The sequence below is a fragment of the Onychomys torridus genome, chromosome 7 (assembly GCF_903995425.1).
Source record: "Onychomys torridus chromosome 7, mOncTor1.1, whole genome shotgun sequence".
Taxonomy (NCBI): domain Eukaryota; kingdom Metazoa; phylum Chordata; class Mammalia; order Rodentia; family Cricetidae; genus Onychomys; species Onychomys torridus.
Genome location: NC_050449.1, coordinates 27,359,843 through 27,385,709, shown reverse-complemented (window position 1 = coordinate 27,385,709; position 25,867 = coordinate 27,359,843). Strand labels below are relative to the sequence as shown.

The 25,867-nt window shown below is 45.8% G+C and overlaps 1 protein-coding gene across 1 annotated transcript in view; it reads right to left on the bottom strand.

Moving 5' to 3' along the window:
* Window positions 1-24,798, bottom strand: part of Ets1 (ETS proto-oncogene 1, transcription factor) — a 64,384-nt gene extending 39,586 nt beyond the window's left edge. Inside the window, exon 1 of the mRNA XM_036193755.1 lies at window positions 24,377-24,798. Within this exon, the coding sequence (XP_036049648.1) occupies window positions 24,377-24,458 (82 nt within the window). The 5' untranslated portion in view covers window positions 24,459-24,798. The remainder of the gene's footprint in view (window positions 1-24,376) is intronic.
* Between the last annotated feature and the right edge of the window lie 1,069 nt (window positions 24,799-25,867).

The following is a 25,867-nucleotide window of genomic DNA, read 5'->3' as shown; positions in this document are numbered from 1 at the left end:
CAGGTTAATGCAAAGATGAGAAGTAAGAGTTCTTCTGCAGTCCCAGGCTCAGGTTTCATTAATGAAGTGATGTGCCAAAGCAATAAATGGGCATCCACATGGGGTCCACCCAGGCCAACCATGCCGTGCATCATTGTTCCAAACCATGGATCCGCACGAGAAATGGAACAGATTCTCATCAGGTAGGAAAACAAACAACTGAGTGTGTGTCCTTCTCCTCTACACAAACCTCCAGCAGGCATCAGCCAGTAAAAACTAATCCAAAGAAGGTAGAAAGAAGCTGTACAGAAAATCCCCAATTCACCCTCCAGTGACCTGGCTGCCCCCAAAAAATGTAAGTCAGTCTCAGATTACAGCATCTCTCTGTGCCAATGCACACAGCCACCAGGGAGCACACACTGGGTACAACGTGCCAACTCAAAGGTAGATGCCTCTTCTCGAGAAAAACTGCCCTGGGACAAAAGAGAGGGTCTCCTAAAGGGCAAAGAGTTCTCCAAGCTGCTCTGAGCCTGAGAAAGCAGTGTGCAGAGTCCACGAGGCACAGTGAACATCTGTAGGAAATGACCTCAGACTCCCTCCCCCCTTTCCTTCACCCATCCCCTGCCCTATCCCCCAAAAGGAGTTTTAACACATTATTACCACCGAAGTCCTGAGGATTTGGTGAGTCACCAGGCTCACACATGGTTCCAATGAGCCCTTGACCATTACATGGTAGGGAAGCAGGAAAAACAAATGAAAGCAGTTGTAATTCGGCAGCACCAGAGTCCAGACCTGCCAGACAAAAGGGATTGCAGGCATGTTCCCAAATGCGTTCAGGCACCTGACATGCAAAAGCTATTCTTAATCACTGGATTTATTTCTTTCCAAGCCCCTCCACCATCCTCCACCTCAGCATATGTATAGGAAGGCACAGCAGGACCCAAATCAATTCCAGGTGTTCAGGGAAACCCAGAAAGGCTCTTCCGTTCCAGCATAGAAGGCAGAAAGTAGAACCGGCCCCTGAGCCCTGCAGATCTTATTCTGTTCCCTAGGACAGCTCAAGTCTCCCTCCTAAAACCCCCAAGGAGGAAATATGAATGAAAATGGCCTGCTAGAAGGCCTTTGAAACACATCTTCTCTAGCAGCCCCAGCATGTAAAGGCCCAAGAAATGGTCTCAAGACAGAGATCTGACTCTTCATTTTTTTTCCCTCATTTTCATAGTTGTGTACATCTGGGAGGTTATCAGATTCCTGAAAATTGTTGTCCTTTTAAGCACTGTAAATAAAATCCATGCATTATCTGACATCACAGGTTGCCCCAGTTCAACTAAGACACCATTGATTATTGTTGATTATCTCTCATGTCCCACCAGGCGCTGGCATTTCCACATGTCTGTCCCATAATCTTCATGGCAGAGCACACCCCAGAGGGAGAGCAAGCTCGGGGAGAATTGTTTTCACCTGAATCTCTCTCTCCCCACCTCGCTGAAGGAACAGAGAAATGTCTTATTTATTCTGCATCTTGTAATCCAACCTGCGAGGGGGGGAATCCTTTTGGTAGCCATCACCTAAAATATGTTTGCCATGACAACACTTCAGAGCTACACAAATCCTATGGCTCTTTAGTTTTTAAAGGAGTCCGTCCCATGAGTACCACTTTAGAATCAATAGGACACAAAGAAAATGTATAGTTCTGTACTCAAAGCTCTTTCCTATACATAAAGACTTTCTGAAACCCCAAATAAACTATATTAGTTATTTATGGGCCTTTAACTCAATGATTCCCCCATGGTTTAAGGGAACATCTGGCAGGTAAAAGGTGTAGCTCATTGGCAGAAGGCATATACCGAGGCCTGGATTCCAGTCCTACTACCCTGTGGCAGAGTTCTACACAAGGACCACTTGGACAGAATGTGGAAGTCCTTAGGTGACCACTTTCAGCTATTTACAAGGTGTTCACACACATCAATGCATTTCCATCCTAGATGACATTGTGGCTCACCACACAATATACCTGTGTATGTCCGTAAAGACCCAGGACAGTGTGATCCCTTTGTCCTGAGAAGCACAGTCCCAGGCTCTAGTCTCCACAGAAGTCATAAGTAGATGTGCCCGAATGTGCACACAGCCATGCTGCACACCGATGACTCTCATCTTATGGCTTCTGGCTTTGCAGCGATAGGACTGGAACCCAGGCATTGTTCAAGCGAGGCAAGCGCTCTTCCAACAACCCCAGCCCCCCACTCCTTATACTTCTGATAGCACTGGTCTGAGCGTTAGCTAAAACACTCATAACAGGGTCATCAGGCTCTTATAACAGCATGACATAGAATAACCCCGCTCAAAATGATGGAAACTCTCTGACTTTCTACATCTTGTTAGTATCCCAGCAAGGGATACTACCTCCGGTTGGTTGCCTAGGGTTTACTTCTGAGCCTTTATGGCCTCCTCCTCTGCCATCCCAAGAGGGTTCCTAGGATAATCAACTTATTGTAATTTCACTGCTTCCCACCTATAATTCCCATCACTGCTTTTTAAGCAGAATTTCACACTTTCATTGAGTGTGTTCTCAAATGCCTTCGTATTATCCTTCCCTCCATTCCTCAGGTGAGTTGACTGAGGCTCACAAAGGCCGCTCCGCTTAATTCACTTCCGTGGCCAACAGGAAAGCGACAGAACCAGAAACTCAGGTCCAGATCCTTAGACACGAAAGGTTGGACAGGCTAGCCACAAGGCTGGAGGGTGCTTCTGCTCACTCGTGTAGAGCTCTTTCTGGAGAAGGGTGGCCCTCACTCTCGGAGAGGGCAGGCAGCAGCTGCAACACAGGGTTCCAGGTGCCGCTGCGCCACTGCACCACCGCCCCACCCTCCCGGGACTGACCTGCTCCTGGCTCAGAACCTCCATGGTACTTCCCTGGAGGGGGGAGGGGCGGGGAGAACATCTATGAAGAAAAGGGGGCCCAGGGACCTCTCCATCCCCAGGAAAGTAGATCCAGAAGAAGTAAAGGATGAAGCGTTTTCTCCATGGCAAAGAAAAATCTGGGCAAACAAATGGAGCAAAGCCCGTTTATTTAGGCTGGAAGAGGTAAAGTTTTTCTGCACTTTTGAACTGTTTTCTCAAGGCCTGCCTCTCCCTCCCACGCAGGAAACAAACACAGAGCCAGGCCTCTTCCACTGAACGCTCAGTGGCACAGAGCTAGCTGGGGACAGGGATGATGTTCTGAGAGATGAACTGGGGGCTTGCCTGGGAGGAGACAGCAGGAGAGGAGGCAGAGGAGACAGCAAGGAGGACTGGGCCAGGAGAGAGAGAGGCAGAAGGCCAAGAGGAAGGGGCTTTAGAGATGCAGTGACTTACTCCAATAATGATGTTCAGAAAGGAACGTTTTCCATGAAGCTTGAAAGGAAATTCTCTCCCCGTTTTCTTATTTATTTAGAGATTATATAAATACATTTTCAAACCCCCTCCCCCTAAAAAGGACAGTTTTCCAGTGGGGGGAGGGGAGCCTTGTTTGAGATGAAAGCCAGTCTTCAAAATCCCTCAGAGGAAGCCAAAACCCGGCATGTCTTGGTGCTACAGAAAGAAAAACAAAGTAGACATTCTTCCTGTGTTCTGAGGCTTTTTTATGCAGATGTGTTTTTCTTTTAATAAATAAATCTGGACGGAGAAGGAAAATGCATATTCACACACATTCACACAGTACAACTGTCTGTATCCAAACCAGAAAAACTGTGACCAAAGAAATGAGTCCGTAAGTGCATTTTCTCAGTAGAGGAGACAGAGCCGCTCAACATGGCGCCACCATCATGTGGCAGCAGACGGTCCACATGTTCGGAACGAAGCCTCTCAGACTGACAAAGGCCTGATGGTCACAGGAAAGGCAGGACCTGGGCAAAACTCGCATTCTGACTCGGCTGTGTCCTATTGTGAACCTTCCAATTTCATTACTAAGCTATGATGGTTATGCAAAGAGTGATCAGACCCATTGTGTTAAAAGACGCCTGCTGAGGTGTTGTGTCCTTCAGACTGCAGTACAAATCCTTTTCCATCTGGCCATTTTTCAACTGTTATCCTTCCCCATTGCTAACCCCTCTGTCCAGTTTTAAAAGTCCCTGTTTACTGCAATCATTCACGGTGGCCTCGAGGTCCGCCTCAAAGCAATCATGCATGCCTGAACCCTGGTTCCCTAGAAAACATCATAAATCTGCACAGAGAACTCCCTGCTTTTTGATGGTAAACTGAGACCAGTGAGATGATTGTCTCAAAGCAAGAACACTGGCAACTGTCCGGCAAAAGCCAATCTATACTGCCAGCTCCATACCAACTCATATGGAGTCAATCCCACACCTAGGGCCTGACACTTATTGGCTTCAAAGTAGGACTTCACATTTATCTACATCAAACTTCACTGTTTTGATCCATAATTCCCCATGTAAAAATCTTTATAACATGAATTTGTACACACCTTATTAGCCAGCTATCCCAGCCTTTGCACCATCTGCAGCTTACTAAGAATGCTCTCTACATCTTTCTCTATCCTAAGTCTCAACTGGAAAAAAAAAGGCAATAGCCAAGTACTGAGTGCTGTAATGTAACAGCACAGACCATGCATTACTCTGACACAGGCACATTAATCAAACCCCTGTGGGGACAGTTGTTCAACCCCTTACAAATCCTCCTGATTCCACTATCAACACATCCACATATCTTTGTCTTGACCACAAATATATCAAGGAAAGACTCAGACAAAAGCACTTGCTGGCGTCAAAATAGGAGGCTTAGAATTCAGCTGATCTACACTGTAGGCTGATTCTCCCCTAGCACCGGACAAGCACAAATGAAAACAGCCAGGCTGAAATTCAGACTTCTGCACACTAAGAGAGAGAGGTGGGGGGGGGGGGGCAGGAGCAATGGGGGGGAAGCGGGGGCGGGGGGGTAGGCTTCTGCACCAGAAACAATGGGCAGTCAGAAAACAATGGCTGCAGACAAAGTCTTGGTCTATTTATATCTGCCCCTGTGAGTCCCAGACAGGAGGAACTGGAAGTCTGCCCTGTATGCATAGCTCCAACTGGACCAGAGCTGGGAGGAAGATGAGGTCACCACGAAGGCTGCCTGCTGACGAATGAGCTATGCTTTTGCTCATACTGTTCCTTCTCAATCTAATAGGTCTGTAGCCAAGTGGAGAACTTGCATGCCCTCTCTAGTCCCCTCTGAGATGGGTAGACCTGAAAGGCAATTAAGGCCTCTGTCTACACTGTTCAAGCAAGGTGGGGATGCCAAGGACAAATCAACCAGACCATAGAGGTCGAAGCTATGGCTCCTGGGGCAACAGTCTTATCAGGTCCGTTCATTCCACATGGCTAGTACAAAAGAGCTTTTCTGCAGGAAAGTTCCATAGCTTACTTCTTTGGAGTTGAATAAAGGGACCAACAGACAGGCCTGAGAGTGTATCTCAAGGCTGGAACACTTGTCCAGCATGTGTTCTGTCTGGGATCAGCCCAGCACCACTGCCACGGAGAGAACAAGAGGCCAAGAGCAGAAACACACAGACACAAAGAAGGTAAAGATCTTTCCTTCCCTTGTATTGCTTTGTCTTCTTTCTGGAAGTTCATCTTTTGTTCTAACCTGCCTTCGTATTGTGATAATTCATTTTAATCCCTTCCTATTAAGTTTCTTATATTCCTCCCACCAGCTTACTGAAATGGCCACCAGTGGTCAGATTGGCCTGCATAGAAAACAACTTACAATGAATCCAGGCTCAGAAAAGCAGAAAGATGTAGGGAAAGAGCCCCCCACCCCAACCTGCAGTGAGTCCCTCCCTGAGAGCTGTCACTCTGCTGCCTATCCCTTTTATGCATGTCACCTATAGCTTTGGAGACTAACAGGCAACCAATAGTCAGCAACTGGACCCACGGGATTCAGCCCTACCAATCCTAAGCACAGAGCTAGATTTTTCCTAAAGGCAAGAGATTTGGGAGCCAGTACAGAGATCCTCAGGTAATGTCAGTACAGAGATCCTCAGGTAATGATGTCAGCTTTTCACTTCTGCCTCTGAGTTTCCAGGAGTAACTTCCTTCCTTAGATCAGTAAAAAGAAGTCCAAGTAAGGTAATTCTCCTCCTGTTTATTTAAATGAAAATGAATATTAGGCACAGAGCAGACGAGGCATGATGTTGCTGGAGCCAACCAACCCAGTGGATAGTTAAAGGCTCTACTGTGTTCCTTCCCAGCCTCTTCATTCACAAGTGCATGAGGCAAGATGCTCCCTCCCAGTGCAGGGCACCCAGAGGGCACACAATTAAGCTGAGCTACCAAAATAACTGAGATACCATGTACAAGGCCACAACTAGCAAACAATTCAGTCAGTCAGTACAGACGGTGAAGACAAAAACCCAGCCGAAGACCACCTTAAAATACACCAGACAGTGGATGCTGAAGTGGGTGCGTGGTGGAGCATGTGATCTGATCCCGGATTTCGTTCAAACCCTGCTTCCTTCGTTTCTCTCCACCCATCTTCCCTACAGGCAAAACAGCCCCTTCTTTCCAAAGGCCCTGCTGACTCATCCCAGTGTAATTCAAAAGAGCCACATGGGAGCCACATGGTAGGAGTGGGAGAAGGCTGAGAAACACGCATTCATAGTATTCATACCCGAAGCAAGGCTGACATCAGAGAAGATGCGAAAATTCCCACCCAATGCTTGTTCAGTAAGTACGTGAGACAGCCCCTCCCCTCAGCCTACACACCAGCAGAAGGCACCAGCAACCAGTGGCCTTGCCCCACACTGGAACATCTGGAGCTTACAGCCTCAGGCTTTGTTATGTTCAACAATTCACAGAATAAAGGCCCTGCTCAGTCCTGTAAATCCCAATGTATGTCTCTAATGAGCCAGACCTTTAGGACTCAGGCATTTCAGTAATAATTTTAGAGTCAGTCCCTGCTAAAGTCTCCTGAGTTGCTAGGGAGTTAAAGACCCAGAGATAAGCTTTGAAGAGAGTGTAGTTATTCCCCTTATACCCTTAGGTTCCCAGCTAACCCTGTCATCTGGCCTTCTCCACGGTTGGTGCAGATCTACTTAACTATACTTTGGGCCCTGTATCTCTTCAGCTTTGGCTGAAGGCTCACCCATGCATCCTGCCTGAGCTTTCACCCCTCCCTTGTCCTGTTCCTCTATATGCCCTCGCTCTGGCTATGTGAAGCCTCGGCTGCAGCCAAGAAGCAGAAAAGAATTTACAGAATTTGCTATAAAACCTTAACAACTCCTTGGAGGGAGGTTCTCCCTCCTGGCGACCAGACATAATTATAAGATGAATGAAAGGGAAGCTGCCAGTGGAGGAGGAGCTGCAGAGCTGTCCCTGGCCAAGGGTCCCACGCTAGTCCTGGAAGAATCAGGAGGACCTTTCTTTTCCTAATGGGGAAATGAAGCCCAGGAGGTGACCTACACTTAATTTAGTCACCTGGTTACTAATTCGAGACCTTTTGACCCCCTGCCCAGTATTTTTCCCATCTACATCACCACTGTTTACTCACTGCCATAGACTGGGAGAAAAGAGTCTCCTCTGTGCTTTCCTGCCATCAAGTCCTGGAGCATCATTCTGGATTAACATTATTCCTCCCCAGGTTCTTCAGAATCCCCAAGGGACAACTATCCAACATGCCAACATTTATGCAAAAGGTACAACGTAGTGTGAGTCCTGTGTTACCTGCTACCACTATAGCTTACAAGGGCTGAGTGACAGCCAGCAGACTGTAGACATTCCCATCGAGAGAGTGATCTCTATTGTATATCAGCAATCATTAAGCAAGCAGCCTTTGGTGCCATGACACTAGATTGTGCCCCAGCTCTGAAAACCGAGGGTGCCATTCTTATCAAACCAGAGGCAGTGAAAATATCAGTTAATGTTTGAGCTGCAGATCTGCATCTAAAAACCACTGGAAGGAAGAGAGCCAAGAGTCACTGGGCCATTTGATGCCTCTCCAACATTACCATTTCAGTTCTTCTGTGGTGCCCAACAGTGACCAAGGTACAGTGAATATCAAGGAGACAGAACACTATCGAGGACACCAAGTCCAAGTACAGGTTTATGAAGTGAACTTCCAGCTAATGAATGAAGCTGTCTGTCTCAGTCCAAAGGGCCTGAAGCCTTGGAGCAATTCTAGTACCTTTCTTCCTAAAAGCAAACACATTTGGAGTACTGGACCTACAGTTCTAAGGAATGTTATATCTCTCCGGGTTGACACCTTGAGCTATCCAGGTTTCTTCCCTCTGGGTCTCTCCTAACAGCCCTATGCACCCAGAGTTCAGCATAATGACAATCGCACTTCTGCCTCCAAGTCTTGCCCACACAGGCCCAGAGCAGACAGCCAGGGGCGCCTCTAGCAACAAACCCAGGAGCTGGCCCAGTCGCCAGGCAGACCCAATCTTCAGATCAATGGGCTAGGCGGACCAATAGGTGGGGAGCAGAGAAGAACTGATCAATGATAAGGGGCCGCAGCTGAAGCCACTCTCCATCTGCCTGAGTCAGGTGGGAAAAAGAGGCCTGGATGCACAGCCCTCATCCGATGTTAATAACTGGCTCTGCCTCATCAGGAAGCCATTAGGAAATTGCAGCCACCACAACCCAAGCTCCCAGGGCCTATGTCTGTAGGCAGCTGGTGAAAGCGCTCATTACCTCCGCCCAGCAGTACCGAGCGGGCGGGCGTACTCTACAGAGGAGCCTAAGCAAGCCAGCCTGCGGAGAAGAGCAGAGCTTGAGTGCTGGAGAGAGGCAATTGGAAAGTAGGTCCCTGGAGATGAGAAGATGGGAGAACTCAGTCAAGCGTGTGCTTTGAGAACTCCTTGGGAAGCTGTCAATATTGGATGACATGTCTTCATTCCATGGGCATCCACAGTAGGCTGTGGGCATGCATGAAGTTTGTTTGGGGACACCAAAAGCATTTTGAAATGAGGCACTTGTGATGATTACACAACTCTGTGAATGTATTAAAAGCCACTGAGCTTCTGTTATATTAATTCTATCTGAAGAAATAAGATAGGTACTGGACCCAGAGGGCAATGGGAATACCTTGATCACTAACAGCCATAGACCCTCCACTTGAAGTTCCCTTTCTAGTGAGACAAACCTATGCTGTTAAATATACAAAGTACAGTACACACTCCCAACTCCAGAGAGCCAAGACTCTGCAGAGAGCCCAATGTGGATAGATTCCAGAAGCTTTGGGAAGGGAGAGAAGAGGGGTCCTGCAGATGTCCTGGGATGGAAGGGAACAAAGGTGACAAGTGTGATACCAATTACTGAGAAGGGAAGACAGAGAGAGGCTGGGGCTTCCCACACCCACCTCTGACATATGGAAATGCTTCAGATGGCAGACAGACTGTGCGTGCCTCCCTGAGACACTGTGGGAGAAGCTGGGCAAGGTTCATTTCCAGAACAGACACCTGGTGTCGGCGACTTCTGGGAACACGTATGTAGAGGCCTCAGACTCCATGGGGGATAAAAACAAAACTCTTGACTCCCTAGTCAAGTGGTTCTCAACTTGTGGGTCACAACCCCTTTGGCAAACCTCTCTCTCTCTGAAAATATTTATGTTACAATTATTAACAGTAGCAAAATTACAGTTATGAAGTATCAATGAAATAATTTTATGGTTGGAGGTCATTACAACATGAAGAACTGTGTTAAAGGGACGCAGCATTAGGAAGGTTGAGAACCACTCAGCTGATCCCAAGTCACACCCCTGCCCTCACTTAAAGACCCTCAGAAGGAAGTGTATCTTACACTCTGGTCCCCACCCCTGGCTGAAGGTTTCTCTCCCAGCCCCTAGGAGGTAACAGAAGAAGGGCAGAGAGGATGGATCTCAGGAAAACAGACATCAAGAGAGCATAGCATCCCAAGACAGGGAACCAAGGAAGGCCCAGTCACAACTCAGTGACAGCAAGATCATTTGAGAACATTTTCTAGCTGGATAATGAGTTCTGTTCCCTGGAATGTCCCAAGACAACACTGATTGGTTCCCTGGCCCTTACTCAGATGGTACAGGGCACCCACCCTTGATGAGTAAAGCAGGGGATAGAGACAGGACAGGAATCAAGAGGACAAGGAAGGACTCTGGAGTTCAGGGAACATATGATATGAAATTCAGAGGACAGAGAAAGAGGGAGGGAGGGAGGGAGAGAGGGAGGGAGGGAGGGAGGGAGGGAGGAAGGGAGGAAGGTGAAGGGAGGGAGGGGGAGGGAGGGAGAGAGAGAGAGAGAGAGAGAGAGAGAGAGAGAGAGAGAGAGAGAGAGAGAGAGAGAACGTGTGCGTAAGAAATAATTTTCTGAGCCCTCCACACCCTCCAGTTGGGATAGAGCCCTGCGTTGGCCACAGGCTCATTGCTGCTTTATAATATACTGAATTAGTCACTGGATTAGCAGGCACATTTACACACACTGGCACACAGCTGTTTAAAGGCACATGATCCCTTTTCTTGGTGCCAGATTCTGGCTGTAAATCATCTGCTGCAATCATCAACTAGCGCAGCCCAGAGGTGCATGGGTTTTAGGGAAAGTCAGGATGAACTAGGGCAGTCCAACAGGTGCCTGCCTGGGAAGAGGAGGGAGAACCCCGAGGACAGACAGCCAGGGGGGCTGCTTTTGTGTCTTGAAAAGTTTGCCAGGTAGATTCATTGCCTACACCTTCACACATGCACCTATGACGAGGGGTAGCCTGGCTCAACAAGTGACCCAGACCCTTTGCTGGGGTTTCTGGTAGTAGTTTTTTCTCCTTAAGCCTCATGGTCTAGGTTACCTCGCCACAAAAAAAGGCAGGAGCTGCAGAGCAAAGAGGAGGGCTTCATTGATGAAAATCATTTGAGCTTTGATAACAAGCATTCTAAAAAGCCTCCTTGTTGAAGTCGGACGAACTGTGTCTGGAAAAAAAAAAAAATGCTTTGGAGCTGGAAACCTGACCAGAGCCTGAACTCAAATATGGTAAGTATGTGAAGAGAGGGGCTGGAAAATGATGTAGCCAGCCACAGGGCTGCTCTGGCTCACTTGGTTAAAGGGGTGTCAAGTGGAAACTTTTCTGTAACCAGGTTAACAGCAACCACAATTTTAACAACCGCTGAAGTAAGAACAGTGTCAGCAGCCAAGTAAAATTGGTACAGAGTTTGGTGGGCCGAGACAATGGCAATACCATTTCCTGAGAGCCTGTGGTGTGGTTTTGGGTGTGGGGGAGGATTCTAGAGGACCTATCTCTAATCCTTGCCATAGCCATGGAAGTGCTTTCTTCTTATCTTCCTTGTGCGGATCAGAAAAGCAAGGTTTGGGGAAGCTAAATCATTTGCCTTAGGACAAATTAGTAACAAACCGGAATGCAAAGCAGGGCTATCTCTCCTGTCTTTACTGAGGAATATGTTCCACCCAAGGGCAGAGATCATTAGTACTGGTAACCTAACTATAAGCCTTTCCTTTTGACTAGTTCTCATCTGCCAATTGGGAAAGGAGAATGGTTTGTAACATATGATTATGATAAGCAACCACAGCGCAACTAAATCCACCTGACAAACTTAAGAGCCCAGCACTAATGACTAAATGAGATGAATCACATTTAGACTCTGTTGGGACAGGAATTGGGGGGAGCTCCACAAATACTCTGAGTAGCTTGTGTGGGAGGAAACAAGTGTGTACCTTGCGCCAGCCTTCGCTAACTCAAATTCCACTTCCTTGGAATTGGTTGAGTTGTAAAAGCACTGGAAATACCACTTTCCTCCGAGGCAAGGCAGCTGGGAGCAACCAGAGCCTTGCTTCATCCTTGCTCGCTCACTGAATGAGCCCACCACCAAGTCCTGGGAAGCCAAGTCAACTCACCAGGGTCCACTCTCCCTGAAACACCACTGCTATTTTCTTCAGTCAGGACCCAAAATCTGCTGGGAGTCTCTGAAATTTCTAAATCATTCTATCAGGCCACCCAGTGCAGAAGATTGTGGGTAAGGGCCAAAGAACTGTCACTAGGATCCCCTAAGAGAGGCCTTAAGTAAAGTGTCATTTTTAAAAAGAGAGACAGAGAAGGACTCCAACTCCTCCTGCTCCGCCTCCTGCTTAAAGAGGTTAACTCCGGGTCCAGCATGTAGATGTTGATTCATTCCATGTGCATGTTTATTTTTCTACAAACATTCCTGTTGCATCAAGTGGCCTCAAGGCCTAAGCTTCTGTCCCCTCCCTGGAAAATTCTCAGGCATGGGGGTGCTTTCACTTCACTCCTCAGTTTCCCAGTCAGCAACATGGGCCCAAACATAAACTCTGTGTGCAAGCTTAGCAAATTTGCTAGGTACCTTTCATTGAACTTGAAAATACATGTGGAGATTTTTCAAACCCATGCCTATGGTAAATATCTATAAATAACTGGAAGATTTTTTTCCTAACCCTGATCATGAGGATCCTACAAGAAAACATAACACACAGAATAAAATCCCAGGAACCAATGATTCTCTGAAGAGTCTTGACAAGGTTTCCCTCCAAATGGGTGTGTTTATGTAAGTTAGGATTTTTGATAATGCTCTAAAAGCAGACCTGTGATTTTGAGCCTCTATGGCCCTGAGCAAATCATTTGAAAATTTCTGAGATTCAGTTTCTTACCTGAGAGGAATGGGGATAGATATATACCTCACAGAGGTGATTAAAGGATGTGACTGTTTGTATAAAGCGCCTTGTGAAGTACCTGAAACATAGTAGGTCCTCTACAAACATTACTTTCATGTCTCTCATCCCTTAGGCCTCAAGTACAGCTATGTGTAGAAAACAATAACACTCAAATGTTTTGTAGAATATTTTATTTCTATCAGGACACAGGGAAAGTGTATGATTGAACTCTTGATCTATATGCAATCAAGGACATGCTTCCTGTACACATACATATGACTCACCTTGGAGAGTTCATTTGTATTGAGCATCACCATTCCATATCACATCTCCCACTAATTTAACAACTCTCCATGCATCATCAGTGACTCTGGCACTTTCTAACTCATTAATTAACTCCACTACTCTCTCTCCCAAAGAGTGACAGCTCACTTAAAGCAGTATCTTCCAAGGAGAATACAGAGACTATGAACAGGTAACAATTACCTGGAGCCCTGGAGTGAAAACAGACTCAGCATCCTGAGTCTCACATCAGGCTACAGAAGGACATGAGAGGATGACCTCTTCAGGCAAAGGAACTGTTGAAGCTAGGCAAGATAAGATCAAGGATTGATCCTTCAGGTCTGCCCTGAGCTACTCTATTCCTAAGTGTGGAGTTTGGGGTGGGTTCTAAGCCGGATACTGATTCATTTTTGAGGAGGGGACTCACCTTATGGATACACTAAGATCTACTTTATACAAGTTCTAAAATTTTCCTACAAGAACTGAGTCCCCAGACTAAAAACTGCCAAACTTAAAAAACCCTCTGTTTCAGCTATAATCCATTGTACCATCCCTCTCTTCCATCCCCACTTCCCTGTGCTCAGTCATCCAGAGAACCCCAGATACTGGAGGCTGCTTAGGATTCATATCCACTTACAAGGAAACAGTAGCAAGCCCAGAATACTTCTCAGACCAAGGGTTTGTCATTTGGCTTGGGAATGCACTGGCTTTCCAGCAAGACCAAAACAAAGCGGGGATGGGAGGATGCTGATTTTTCCTAAGAAGAATAGTATGTTATATTAGGGATCTGATCCAGTCTAACTAATCTGAGTAGACACACACACACACACACACACACACACACACACACACACACACACACATACACCACACCACACCACACCACACCACACCATACCACACCACACCATACCTGGTACCATAGCAAACACCCTCTGTTTTAAATGGAAAGAGTAAATTATTCATCTAGAATGTCATTAATTCTTGTGGGCCTCTTGGGTACAATTCTTTTATATAACATGTACTGTGACATACTCTGTTTTGTTTTGTTTTCTTTCCAGAAGCATACCTCCAGCTGTCTGACCTCACTTGACATAAGCTAAGGCATAGAAAACCAAAGCAAAGCACATTTTAGTTTAATATAGGAAAACAGGGTTGGGGGGTTCTTTTAAAAAAATTACTTCTTAAGGCCCAAGGTCAACCTCTCCCAAAGGAAAAGTGCACACTTGTCCAGTAGCCCATGGAATAATCCATATTTCTTTTTGCTCCTTGACAACTGCCATGCTATTTAGTTTGCCCAGTAGCCTGGTATCCTGAATATCTGTGTCACCCTTCTAGATGTGACAACACAAGGGTCTGGGCAACCTGTCCAAAGCTCTGTAGTGACCAACTATGTGGGACTCATTAAAGATGTATAAAATATGCAGAGGAAGGGTACTTCCAGAAACAAAGGAGGCAGTGGATGCCTTGCTGACATTGCAATCTCGTGCTAGTATTTATTACGGCTATTATGTTCATATTTAAGGGGACTGGCTAAATGAAAATGCCAGGACATCAGACCAAGTCCAGCTCTGGCTCTGTCACTTCTTTGCATGCAACACTGAGAGAACAACTCGGCAACCCTACTGTATACTCCCTTATGCACAAAACATGGCCAACTCCAAAGATCTCTGGGATCTCTAATGGGCAAAGTCATATGTCCAACTTTAACACATTACCACACTAGAGGCAGTATTTCAGCAGACTGCTGAATATGCATAGCAGCCCCAGCTTTCCCTCCAAAGTCAATGCTTAAGGACTTCAGAAAACTGTAAGGACAGCATATACGTAATGGTAGAATTGGCTGCAGATGTAAACAGTGCTTAGCACCTTTATGACAAGGTTTAACACTTGACATCATCATCTGTGAAATGGGAATACATGTTTGACTAGCACAAAATAAGCTAAAACAATGTGGGTCTTCGGCATAAACCTAGCATCCAAAAACTAATAAATAAACAAGCAAACAAACAAACAAAACACAATGCCACTAACAAAACAAAATAGGTAGGAATTAGATGTGCCCACTGATAAGAATTCAATGGCAATCATCTTGTTTTCCTCCCAGATAGACAAGTTGAGCTTAGGCCCTTGTTTCCCAAAGAAGGGTAACTGTGACAGATCTTTCTCAAAATGTAGAAATAACATCAATAAAATGAGATCACAGATAACAAATGTGCGTAGGCGACTCCACAGCCGCAAAGGCAGCCTTTGAGAAGCGAGAGGGTCGGTGTTTACCACACCCAGTGCACAGTTATAGCTTCCTGGATGGCTGGGAAGGCAAAGCAGGTGGCATCTTGTCTGTCCCCAACTCCACCAGGCAGGCCATGCCCATGGAGGGGTCAGCTGGTTGCTGCCCAGGAACCACCTGTGAGGCCCACAAGCAGGCACGGGCCCTTCCCTCTGTGCAAACAAGCAGTAAGGACCTTGACTCACTGGGCTTGTCAGGAATTGGTGCTGAGGTGGCTCACAGCAGAGTACATTCCTGCTGCAGGAGGGGACTGTTTCTCAACAGAACAGAACAACAAGAAGGGGCAGCTTCCACGACAAAAGTCATTACTCAGACCACATGGGCAGCTGCGAGGATACAGCTGGGTTGGCTGCTACACTTACCAGACTCCTAACCTACACCTCTCTTCCTCCAATTCAGACCCCTCACTGGAGCTGCCTTCAGCTGGTCCCATGGCCAAAGCATACGCAGAAAGGAAGTTGTTATGTATTAGGAGACCAAGAGAAGACACGAACAACTCTTGGCCCAGCACTACCCTGAGAGAACAAACTCAGATATGACCACAGATAACTTTGAGCCAGGGCTTAGGAGTGGAGCTTCAGTTAACATGTGGTACTCATGATTGCTCTGAGCAATTCCCACACCAATTCCTAATACCTTTCTGTAACATGCTCTTTACAGAGGTACCCAAAACTCCCCGATTAGCGACTAATCAACAGACATTTGTGTTCTTTACCAGCCTTTACTTCTGCCTAAAATCACAAGACATCAGTGTTAAGAGAAACCTTACAGGTTGTCTTCTCTAGCTAACTTACTTGACTAATGAAGAAAATGCAACTCAGAATAAATGAAGTTATTTTTCCCAAAGTCATACACAGGTACCCAGAATCCTCCTGACTCTGACTTTGTCTCTCTGTTTCTCTTTCTGGTGTTGAGCCTACAAAGTGAACTTCATCTTACATACATGGTACTTAATTCCACTCTGCCAACAGGTCGTGTTCATCAGTCACGATCATTCCCCATTGCATTCTGAACATCAGTAGTACCTGGATGATGTAAGACAACCTATGCACAATTTACAGAATTAACCTAAAACTTAGGCAAAATATCAAGAAAAATAAGAGTCAGCATGCAATCAGTCACAAGAAAGTTTTTCCACTGTAAACTCTCTGTAATGAACTTTCAAATATATACTTTAAAATCAGACCTATCATACATTATTATTATTTTCAATGTGAATGATGGCAATGAATGGCCTTCACTCAACACACACACACACACACACACACACACACACACACACACACACACACATCATTAATTTAAGAATAGATATAAGGCCTGGTACATAATGGGAGCGCCTAGAGCCTTAAAAAAAAATTCATCTACAAACACAAGCGCCTGACTAAGTTATTTTCCATTCTTACCTTAAAAATATGTACCTGATTGATTCTGTCATGTTCTCTGAGGTTTAACGCCTATTCTGATAAACTGATAGAGAGGTTTTAGCAACTAAGAGTGTGAGTGGGAGGGAAAGAAATGAAAAAAAAGAAGTTCAGCCCTCTCCGAAGCCTACTCAGTAACACCGTTCTGTCCTTGAAACTGCCATGCTTTTTAAGTGTTGAATTTTATTTTTATTATTTTAAATTTTGTGTACACGAGAGAGTGTGCACAGGACTGCAGGTGTCTACTGAGGTCAGAGCTGTTGGGGCCCCTTGGAGTTGGAGCTATAGACAGCTGTGAGCCACAAGCTAGGGGTTCTGGGTATCTAGAACTCAGGTCCTCTGCAAGAGAAATATGTTCTCTAAGCACAGACCATCTCTCCAGCCCACCTGCCCTTTCTGGAAGGCAAAGGTCTTTCTGAGATTCCCTATGTCTCTAAGGTCCTGGCATACAACCCACTTCTCTTCACTCTCTGTGATCAATACTTTTCCTTCAAGTCTTTCTTTCATTCCAAATTTGCAACATTGTCATGCTTTTTTATATTAAAAATAATCCTCCCCTTGTTCTAATGGCTCCTTCAAATGCCTCCAAGTGGCACATGGTCTCCAGAAAGCTGGCCCACGAAAGCATTCTACCCAAGAACTATTGAAAAAAGACACTCATCAGGCATAGAAAACACAAGGAGACCTGGACCCCAGCACATCCTCATATCTGGAACATGGGAAAGATAGCATCTAAACTGTCCTGACCAGCCACAGATGCAGGAGTTTAACATGTTTGGAAATGGCATCACAAAGAGAAAGAACAGGCCCAAGGCTGTCCATCACACCATCTGAGACAAGAAGTCCTGGTCTGGTACAATGCTTGGTCCAGAGGAGGATGTTTTTAAAGTCTATGAAATGCCATTTAAATTCCTTTTATTCTTTCATTCTTTTATTAGTTCTTTTGTACTCTTCCTGTCCTCCTTCCTTCTTTCTCATTTTTTAGCCAAAAGGGATGTTGCAATTGAACTCACCGTTCCTCCCCCACCAACAGATGATGGTTTGTGTAGTATTGTTTTGTTTTCATCCACTTTAAAGACACAAAAAGAAAACCCACTTTTTCCGCCTCTTTTTTTTTTTTTTTTTTAACCTCAACATTATAAAAACTCATCTTGGACAAACCCTAAAGCAAAACAAAGTTCTAAGTATCTTCACTAATATAATGATATTTCCTGACCCCAAACTCAAAAGTTAATTTTTCTCGCTCACACACTCACTCCCCCACCTCACACCCACTACCTGCAAAAAGTATACAGCTCCTGTGCAGAACTCTGCAAAACACACTTAATGGCTTATCACCCATAGCTTCTAAAGTTTAAAGCACTCAGTGTGAACTAGTATGAGGTGGTGTCTCAGGTGCTAAGAACATTATGCTTTGCATCAAAGACAAATTTAAAAGTATTAATCTTCACAGTTGAGGGAAATCATGAAACTCTTGATCTAATCCAGTTTGCCTCTTTTGAAGAGTGTAAACCTTAAAATGAGCAATTGACAGAGAATATTCTAGAGAAAAGTCTGGTATAAATTTAGTGCCTAAGTTTGGAGAGGCTCTTCTGATGGGAAGTCCTACTTTGAGTTGTACCATTCTTTTGTGAGTATTACTGAGACATACACTTTCAAAAGTGTCATTTGGATGGTTAGTGATATGATCCTCCTGTCTATACTGCTCCAGGATCTCAGATCCAACTGCCTAAGATCCCCGGAGCTAACTAGATCTAATAACACTGTGACTGTGAGGGCCACTATACATCTCCCTGAAATGGAACAGAAAGCTCCAAAAAGAGGCGTGTGGAATAGTATGTGGAGAAAAAACAAAACAAACAAACAAACAAAAGCCCACCGCATCTGGGGTATCGAGTGACAGGCTTGAACACAAACAGGAGCTGCAGGGAAGAACCTGGCAACAAGATGGTCAAGATGGTAAAAAAAAAAAAAATCACTTCAGACTCGTACTGCAACATGTTAACTGTATCATGGGTCTCTGCCCTTGAAGTCGGGCCTATTTCAACCCTATATACAGATCAATTCCTTTCTGCATAAGGATCACAGAACAGATGGGTATAAGAAAAGGTAACTCAGACAGACACAGGCTTCACAAACACAGTCAAGTGGAAACAGCTTATTGGTGCAATTCGGGAAACATTTACTGAAGCTTTGTAAACAGGTACCCTCAGTCCATCTAAAGAGAAAAGTAGCTAAAGAAGACCATGAGTAAAAACGACAGATTTGGAAACTGCTCTGGCCTTTTCAAGCCTGAATTAAGCAGAGTAGAACAGATATAAGCAACAGGCTGATCTAAAATTCTGCAAACAGAGGCAAATGCTACTTGGGATTCCATCTGAGCAGAGAATACACTATTATGAAACTAATAAATAAAGCAAGGATCCGTCTATTCACATACAAGCTCCTCTTTATGATGGCTGCATGGCCCAAGGATGCTAAGTATTTGGAGAAACACTCCCCCATAATGCAAAGGTAAAGGAATCAATACCTTGACCAGGGATGAGGAACCAGTCTGTCTCTCAATGAGCTCTGTGCTGATGGGGCTGCACTATCTTCCCCCATAGCCACTCTGAACAGTATGCCCTCACAAAGAAACTAGAGTCAAAAATAAATAACTTTTGAGGGGAAAGATAGAAGTTACTTGTTGTGTAGAGAACGAAGGAAATTATCCCCAGCCTCCTTACAAAGTAGAAAATTCAACTTCCACTGCCTTCAGTCTGCCAGTCAACACCGTTCATCATCCAGACTGGAAACATTGGAATTCATTGCAACGCCAGTGACGAAGGAGATAAAATGGCAGAAGCCAGAGGGTCAGGAGCTTGATGGTCCCATCAGACACCAAGGTTAGACGTCTGAAAAATCACTGAAACACAGAATCCTGGTTCTCCTTCACTATCTGAGGTCAGAGTGACTGGAACCTGCAAGCTTCTTCCAAAGGATACACATCTGGATGGCCATGCCTAGGGACGCCCTTTCGCCAAGCTGTCTAGGACACTCAGGTGACATTTCAACTCAGAGGAGTCTTTCAGGGATGGCAAGGAACCCCATGTACTCTCGGAACCTCCAAAGCATCAGCCAGTCCTGTCTTCTATGGTTTAATTTCCAGAGCTGATGACAATAACACAATGTTTTTTGCTTCAGGTAGAAAAAGCCTGCTGCACCTCACCAATGTCTAAGTTTCTAAAGTGTGGCCTTAGAAAAGGTATGTATTTCTATGAATATCACTTTCTCCATCTGAAATACAATGGAATAAATAATATTTCCCCCTGGAATGAGTGTGAATCAGGTGCTTCAGTGTGTGAATGCTGTAGACATACAAAGCACACTCAATACACATTTCACAAACCCCCTACAACAGTCAGCTAACAAGAATCCACCATCAGCAGAAGCTCCTGGAATGCCATCACAGCTACAGTTTTCATGCCGTCTATAATTACGTTGTCACGTGTGCCATTGGGAATTAGCCACCATACTCTGAAACAGGGAGATTCTTTCCTGGAAAATCCTGGCAGCCACTAACCAGCTCTTGCTTTTGCAGAAACTGTGGTGGGGCCCTGAGCAAGCTGGGTTTGAGGAAGTTGACCACGGCTGCTTTGTCTCCTAGAGAGAAGATGTTGCTACAGGGTGGTCTGGCCTCTTTAAGAGGGGGGAAAATGCTACATGGACAAAAAAAAAAAAAAAAAAAAAAAATACAGCAACACAAACCAACCAAAAATGCCAGGAATGCAAGCTCTGCCAACCAAGTAAATAAATAAAATGTGAGATGCTTTATAATAACTGGACAAAAACGCATTTCTCAACCCAGCAGGATGCAAAAAACGTTTACTTTTCCTCCAACTCTGCAATTTCCCCAGTGTCCTTGGATTTGGTAGATTTCCTACTCTGAGGTATCATTGACAGGCTCCATGACCCAAAGGAATATACCACCCTTTAGACCTTGCACAGTGACAGTCAGGCCACCCAGACACTCTGAAAGTGAACTGCTCACCAACCTTGCTGTCTAGAACTCAGAATACAGCCCACTCGTGTGAGATTTCAGGCCAGGAGATCCTTTTCTCTGTTCTACTTTCTTCCCCAAGTGGTAGATTTGGGGCACATATATAAACCAGCCTCCATTCCCTACCAAACCTTCCAAGGTCTTCTGAAAGGTCTACACTAATCCAGGTCTTTGTTGACTTGCTTTTTCATTAACTGCTCAACAGACTCCATTACCAGTCCGGCACTAAGTTAAGATTTTCCACATATTCGGGTTTCATCTTCACCCAAGGATTATTACACTCATTTCACACATCCAGGAGCTGGAGCACAGGGAGATTAAGTTGTCTGCCCAAAGTCATACAGGTCCTAACTGGAGATTCACACCCAGACAAGCTGGCTTCATAGTCCCTGTCTAAAGCACTGGGCTATTTAGTCACTACCAGAGTGTGGTAAGAGGGGATCTAGAAACACGGTGAGCAAGGGATCCTAGCAGCCCGGCAGTGAGCAAGGGATCCTAGCAGCCCAGCAGTGAGCAAGGGATCCTAGTAGCCCGGCAGCTCTCCCCTTTCTTCTCGCATACAGGGACACACACAAAGACTGTCCAAACTAAAAAAGGACAACGCTTTCTCCTATCTTGAAGGACAACAACAGTCCCTGGAAGGTGACATCCTCTATTAATGTGAAATGGAAATAAGAGCTGAACCTTTTAAGTCTTATAAACCAGCAAATGGCCAGGATGAAAACTGTTCCTCTATGGCCACTGTCTTCACCTCAGCATGGAGGTGGAGTGGAATGGGAGGGAGGCAAAAATGGAGTAACGTTTGTTCCCACACCCTGCCTGCATAGCCTCATACCCTGCTCAGAAAGGAACTGGGAACAAGTCAATGCTACCTTTGGTTTAAACTTACATGCGACCTGAGAGAAGTATACAATGAAATAGTATGCCCCACTTTACACTTACAGGGGAAACTGAATGCCAGTGTTATTTGAAAGTATATATTAATTTGCTACTTGATACAGTTCAAATCCTGTCAGCCCTCAATATAAAACCAAAGTGAATAAAGGTTCTCAGTCAAGTCCTGACCACAGAAAGGCTGACAAATGTTCCAGTTCTTCTGGCTCCAATTTGGACCCTCAGACTTCCCACTGTATCTCTTAGAATCTAGGAATCTGTAGAGGGGGCAGAAAGGAAGTTCTGGTTTAATCTCTAAGGTAACATCACACTCCACACCAGTTGTCTCCGCACACAAGAAACTGAGCAATACACTGGGAAAAACAAACAAACAAACCCCATGACAAACACTAAAGTCACACAACGCTATATGCAAAGCCATGTAACTTAAGACACAGGTGTCCTATAGAGGTTGATGGTCCAGGTGAAGCTGTACCTAACAACTTATCCTTCCATTGGTGAGAGCTGGCAGTCCTGGCCAGGGTTGCTTCCATCTTTGCACCTGAAAATGTAAGTCTCCATTGGCGTTTCTCTGCTGAGCTTCCAAAGGTAACTTGGAGTATTACTCACTGTATGATCACCGACAAGAAAGAAACAGGGAATCATCTCTTGTCAGCCATCTCTCGTCAGCCACTGGCTCCGTGGAGAATTTTGCCTAAGTGTCTCAACTTTTCTGTGCCTCTAGTTCCCCATCTGAGGAATGCACATAATATTTACACAAATGCAACTACAACCCAGAAAAAAATTGCTGAAAAATAGTTATAATAATCAACAAATCATTGTTCTTCATTTTCTCTAAGAAAGTACCAGGAAAAAAATCTCATCATAGTAAATGGCAGAAGACACTTCATTTCATAGACCAAATGAAATTTTGTTGCTTTGCTGCACTGAAGGTCATTTATAAAACCTGGTAATTGGCTTGGAAGCTTTTATTTTTATTTTATTTTATTTTATTTTATTTTTTTGAGAACGAATTTCACTATATTGCTCAAATTGGTCTTAAATGCACTGTGTAGCCCAGGTTCACTTCCAACTTGCATTCCTGGAACACCTTTTCTTGTCAAAAAAGCCAGTGTAAAGGTACTTTGTCTAATAAATACTGACGGCAAGCAACATCAGGCCTGCCCAGTTCCATTTTACTGGTGGGACAGCTCAATAAAGTTACTTGCCCACATTTTATTTTTATCAATAACTGAAGTAATAGCATCAAATGCTTTAAAATATCAAATATTTAATATTAAATTACAAAAAAAACCATGCTCCAGCTGTTTGCTATGATCTGAAACATGTGCTGCACGGGGCTCTCATTCACTGCCCGCAGGGAAGTCCCACTGTAGGTATGTGAGCTGACATAATACACATGATGTTTCCCAGATGCCCACATCTGTCTCTCCCCCATAAACACACACAGCACATATAAACAAGCCATTCTTAAGGAAAGGACCTATTAGTTGAGTTTATATCTTCGCTGGGAACTATCCTTTCTCTTCTGCTATATATGGTTTCAATCAATCGTAACACTGAGAACTTCTGGCTCCCTTGAACACTCAAACACAACCTTGACAGCATCGTTTCTACCTGTAGCTCTAAGTGCCTGAGAAGTCTCCACAGCTCTAGGAGAGGCCTCAGTGTGGCTGACTGTCATCATGCCCAGCCAGCTTTTGTACAGCACATTGAATGTCAGAAGACTAGAGGGGATGGGACCCAAATGTCCTTATTAACATTTGGAAGCACGTCAGAATGTCAAAACCTCATCTTGGCTTGTATTGAAAGTTTAAAGAAAAGGTTAACATATGCCATTCATTATGGTAGAGACAAAGGTTGGGGACAGCAACTAACCCTCCTGATAATTAGACCCAATAGAGGTGTGTGTTGTGACAGCTGATTAGTTCCCAAAATGCATCACCTTCTCCCTGTATCTATTTCCTTTAGCCTCCGAAGTCACTCTTCTCTGAGGCCAGCTACAGGCTCCCTAGCCTAAAAGAAGGCACACTCTCTCTCAAACTGTGCTAGCTTCGGGAATCCTGAAGAGTTGACTCCATCTGTTGAGCGCCAAAATTTCCTTCTAAGACAAAATTTGGTGTCTTTACTATCCCTCTCTTCTTTAAATCCTTTAAGCCTGCTAAATGAAACCATGAACCAACGACACTAAGTCACATCTGGTGCTGGGATGCTTTCCTTCTCCTAGGACCTTTGCTACCAGAGGACAAAACATGGCAGAATAGAAAGCCAGTAAAGTTAGTAACCTACATGAACAGGAAGGAATCGGACTTTCTCAGAGTTAAACAGATTAATTTCATTTCTCCTCCCACGACCTCCTCAACCTAGAGAAGAGGAGACTCTAAGGGACTTGTGACTGGGGTGCTCAGGATGCAAGAGTGCTGGAAATGTGCTGGAGGGCCAGGCAGTCAGCCAGATACCCTTTCAGCACTCCACAGGGCCCTCCCATCAAGCTCCAAGTCTGGGGAGATACAGAGTTAGGGGGTGACCTGAGAGGCAGTGTCAGGGCCCCTTGCTAACATAAAGGAAGGTTCTCACTTACGTGGGAAAATTGAAACACCAGAATTAGGGCGCTGGAAATTCTATAAGCTTTTTCCCATTAGTCACAAAAAAAAAAGCAGCTGTGAAAATAAGTACCTACACACACACACACACACACACACACACACACACACACACACACACACACACGTCTCAGGCCACCAACAGTCCTCCTGGCCTCCGCATCCTTGGCTCCTGAGGGAGCAGCATAACCCAGAGGGGAAGTGGAAGGGACCCAGAGCTGGGGTGGGGGCCTCGCTGTCGCCACTCACCCGGGGAGGGGAAAAGCTCCAGATCCACTTTTTCTGTCTTGATGATGGTGAGAGTCGGCTTGAGATCGACGGCCGCCTTCATGGTGCCGGGAGTTGTGGGGGCCCGGCGGGATGAGAGCAAGTTTGTTGTAACTGTTGTTTTGCTTTTTAATGGGGATTCTGAACCCGGGGGAAGGGGACAGGGCGAAGTAGACCTTCTTCCCTAAAAAATCTCAAATTCCCGCTGACTGCCCCGCGGGAAGGTGCGCACCCAGCCCGTCCGCGCGAAGTTGGCACTTGGCAGAGCAGAGAGCGCGCTCGGGTCCCAGCCTCGCCCGCGCCTCGCCCGCTTGCTCCTCGGTCCGGGGCGCTTGCACTGCTGGCCGGCGCTGGCGCTGTGCAGCTCGCCTCCGCTTTAGGGCGTTCCTCACCCGAGCCCAGGCCCTGGGTCCCAGCGTCTGCACTGCCCACTCCGCGGGCCGGCGGGGGCGGGCCGGCGGGGGCGGGGCCTATCGCCCGCAGCCAATCACCGCCCGTCTCCCAAAAGCGAAAGGAAGGGCGGGCGCGCGGGGCTCCGCTGCGCTGCCCCAGCTCCTCCGCACGCAGGGCGAGGGCTTCGGGCCACCGCTGCCTGAGGAAGGCTGGCGCGGGTCGCTGGCGTGCAGGGGCTGCTGCCACGGTCTCGGGAAAGTCCGTCTGATTCTGCACGCATTCTTGAGGGCTTGGTCACCGCTGCGGCCCGCTCCGGTAGCAGCATAGTTTTCCAAGTGCGTGTAACATCATTCATTCACGAAGCTTGACACACAGGACGTGAGGCTTGCTTGGGTGCGCACCGAGGGGCGCGTGCGGGGGATTCCACAGCGGGTGTTCTGGGAGGGCTCCAGCCGCGACATGACTCAGAATCCCACCCTTGGAATGGTTAAGTGACGAGGGCAGCGTTGCTGAACGGAAACCTTAATCAGTTTCACGAACTCAGAACCAAACCTATCAGAGAACCACCCCAAAACTCAAGTCCCAAAGCCCCTGGATTAACCGGGGAGTCCAGAACCCATCACTGAGGTCCTAATCATTCTATTTCTCTAACTGTTGTCACCGTTGGCCGACGCTTTGTCTTTCAAACTCTGCTCTAATTAGAAAAATCCAACATCCTTTTCTATATCACAGCATCCACCAGCACTTTGGTGTGAATCGCTAGGGGTTCGTCACTAGCCCACAGCATCTCACAGTGCACATCCTTGTCATATTTGGGAACTCCCAACACTCCAGATAAAAAGACGAGCCAGGATAATCCATAATTTGCTACTGATAATTAGCTATCATACATCAAGATAGGTGGTACTCATTACCAAATCATCCAGGACATGGTAGTGCATGTTTAGCTGGAGCAAGGCATTGACATCTACCTTTGATTAAAAGACAACATAAATCTTCCTGAGCAACCTCAGGGAAAGCTATTCTTAGTACTGTTTCCTGATTTCTAAGCATGTGATGAACTCCCACCCCTTGCCTGCA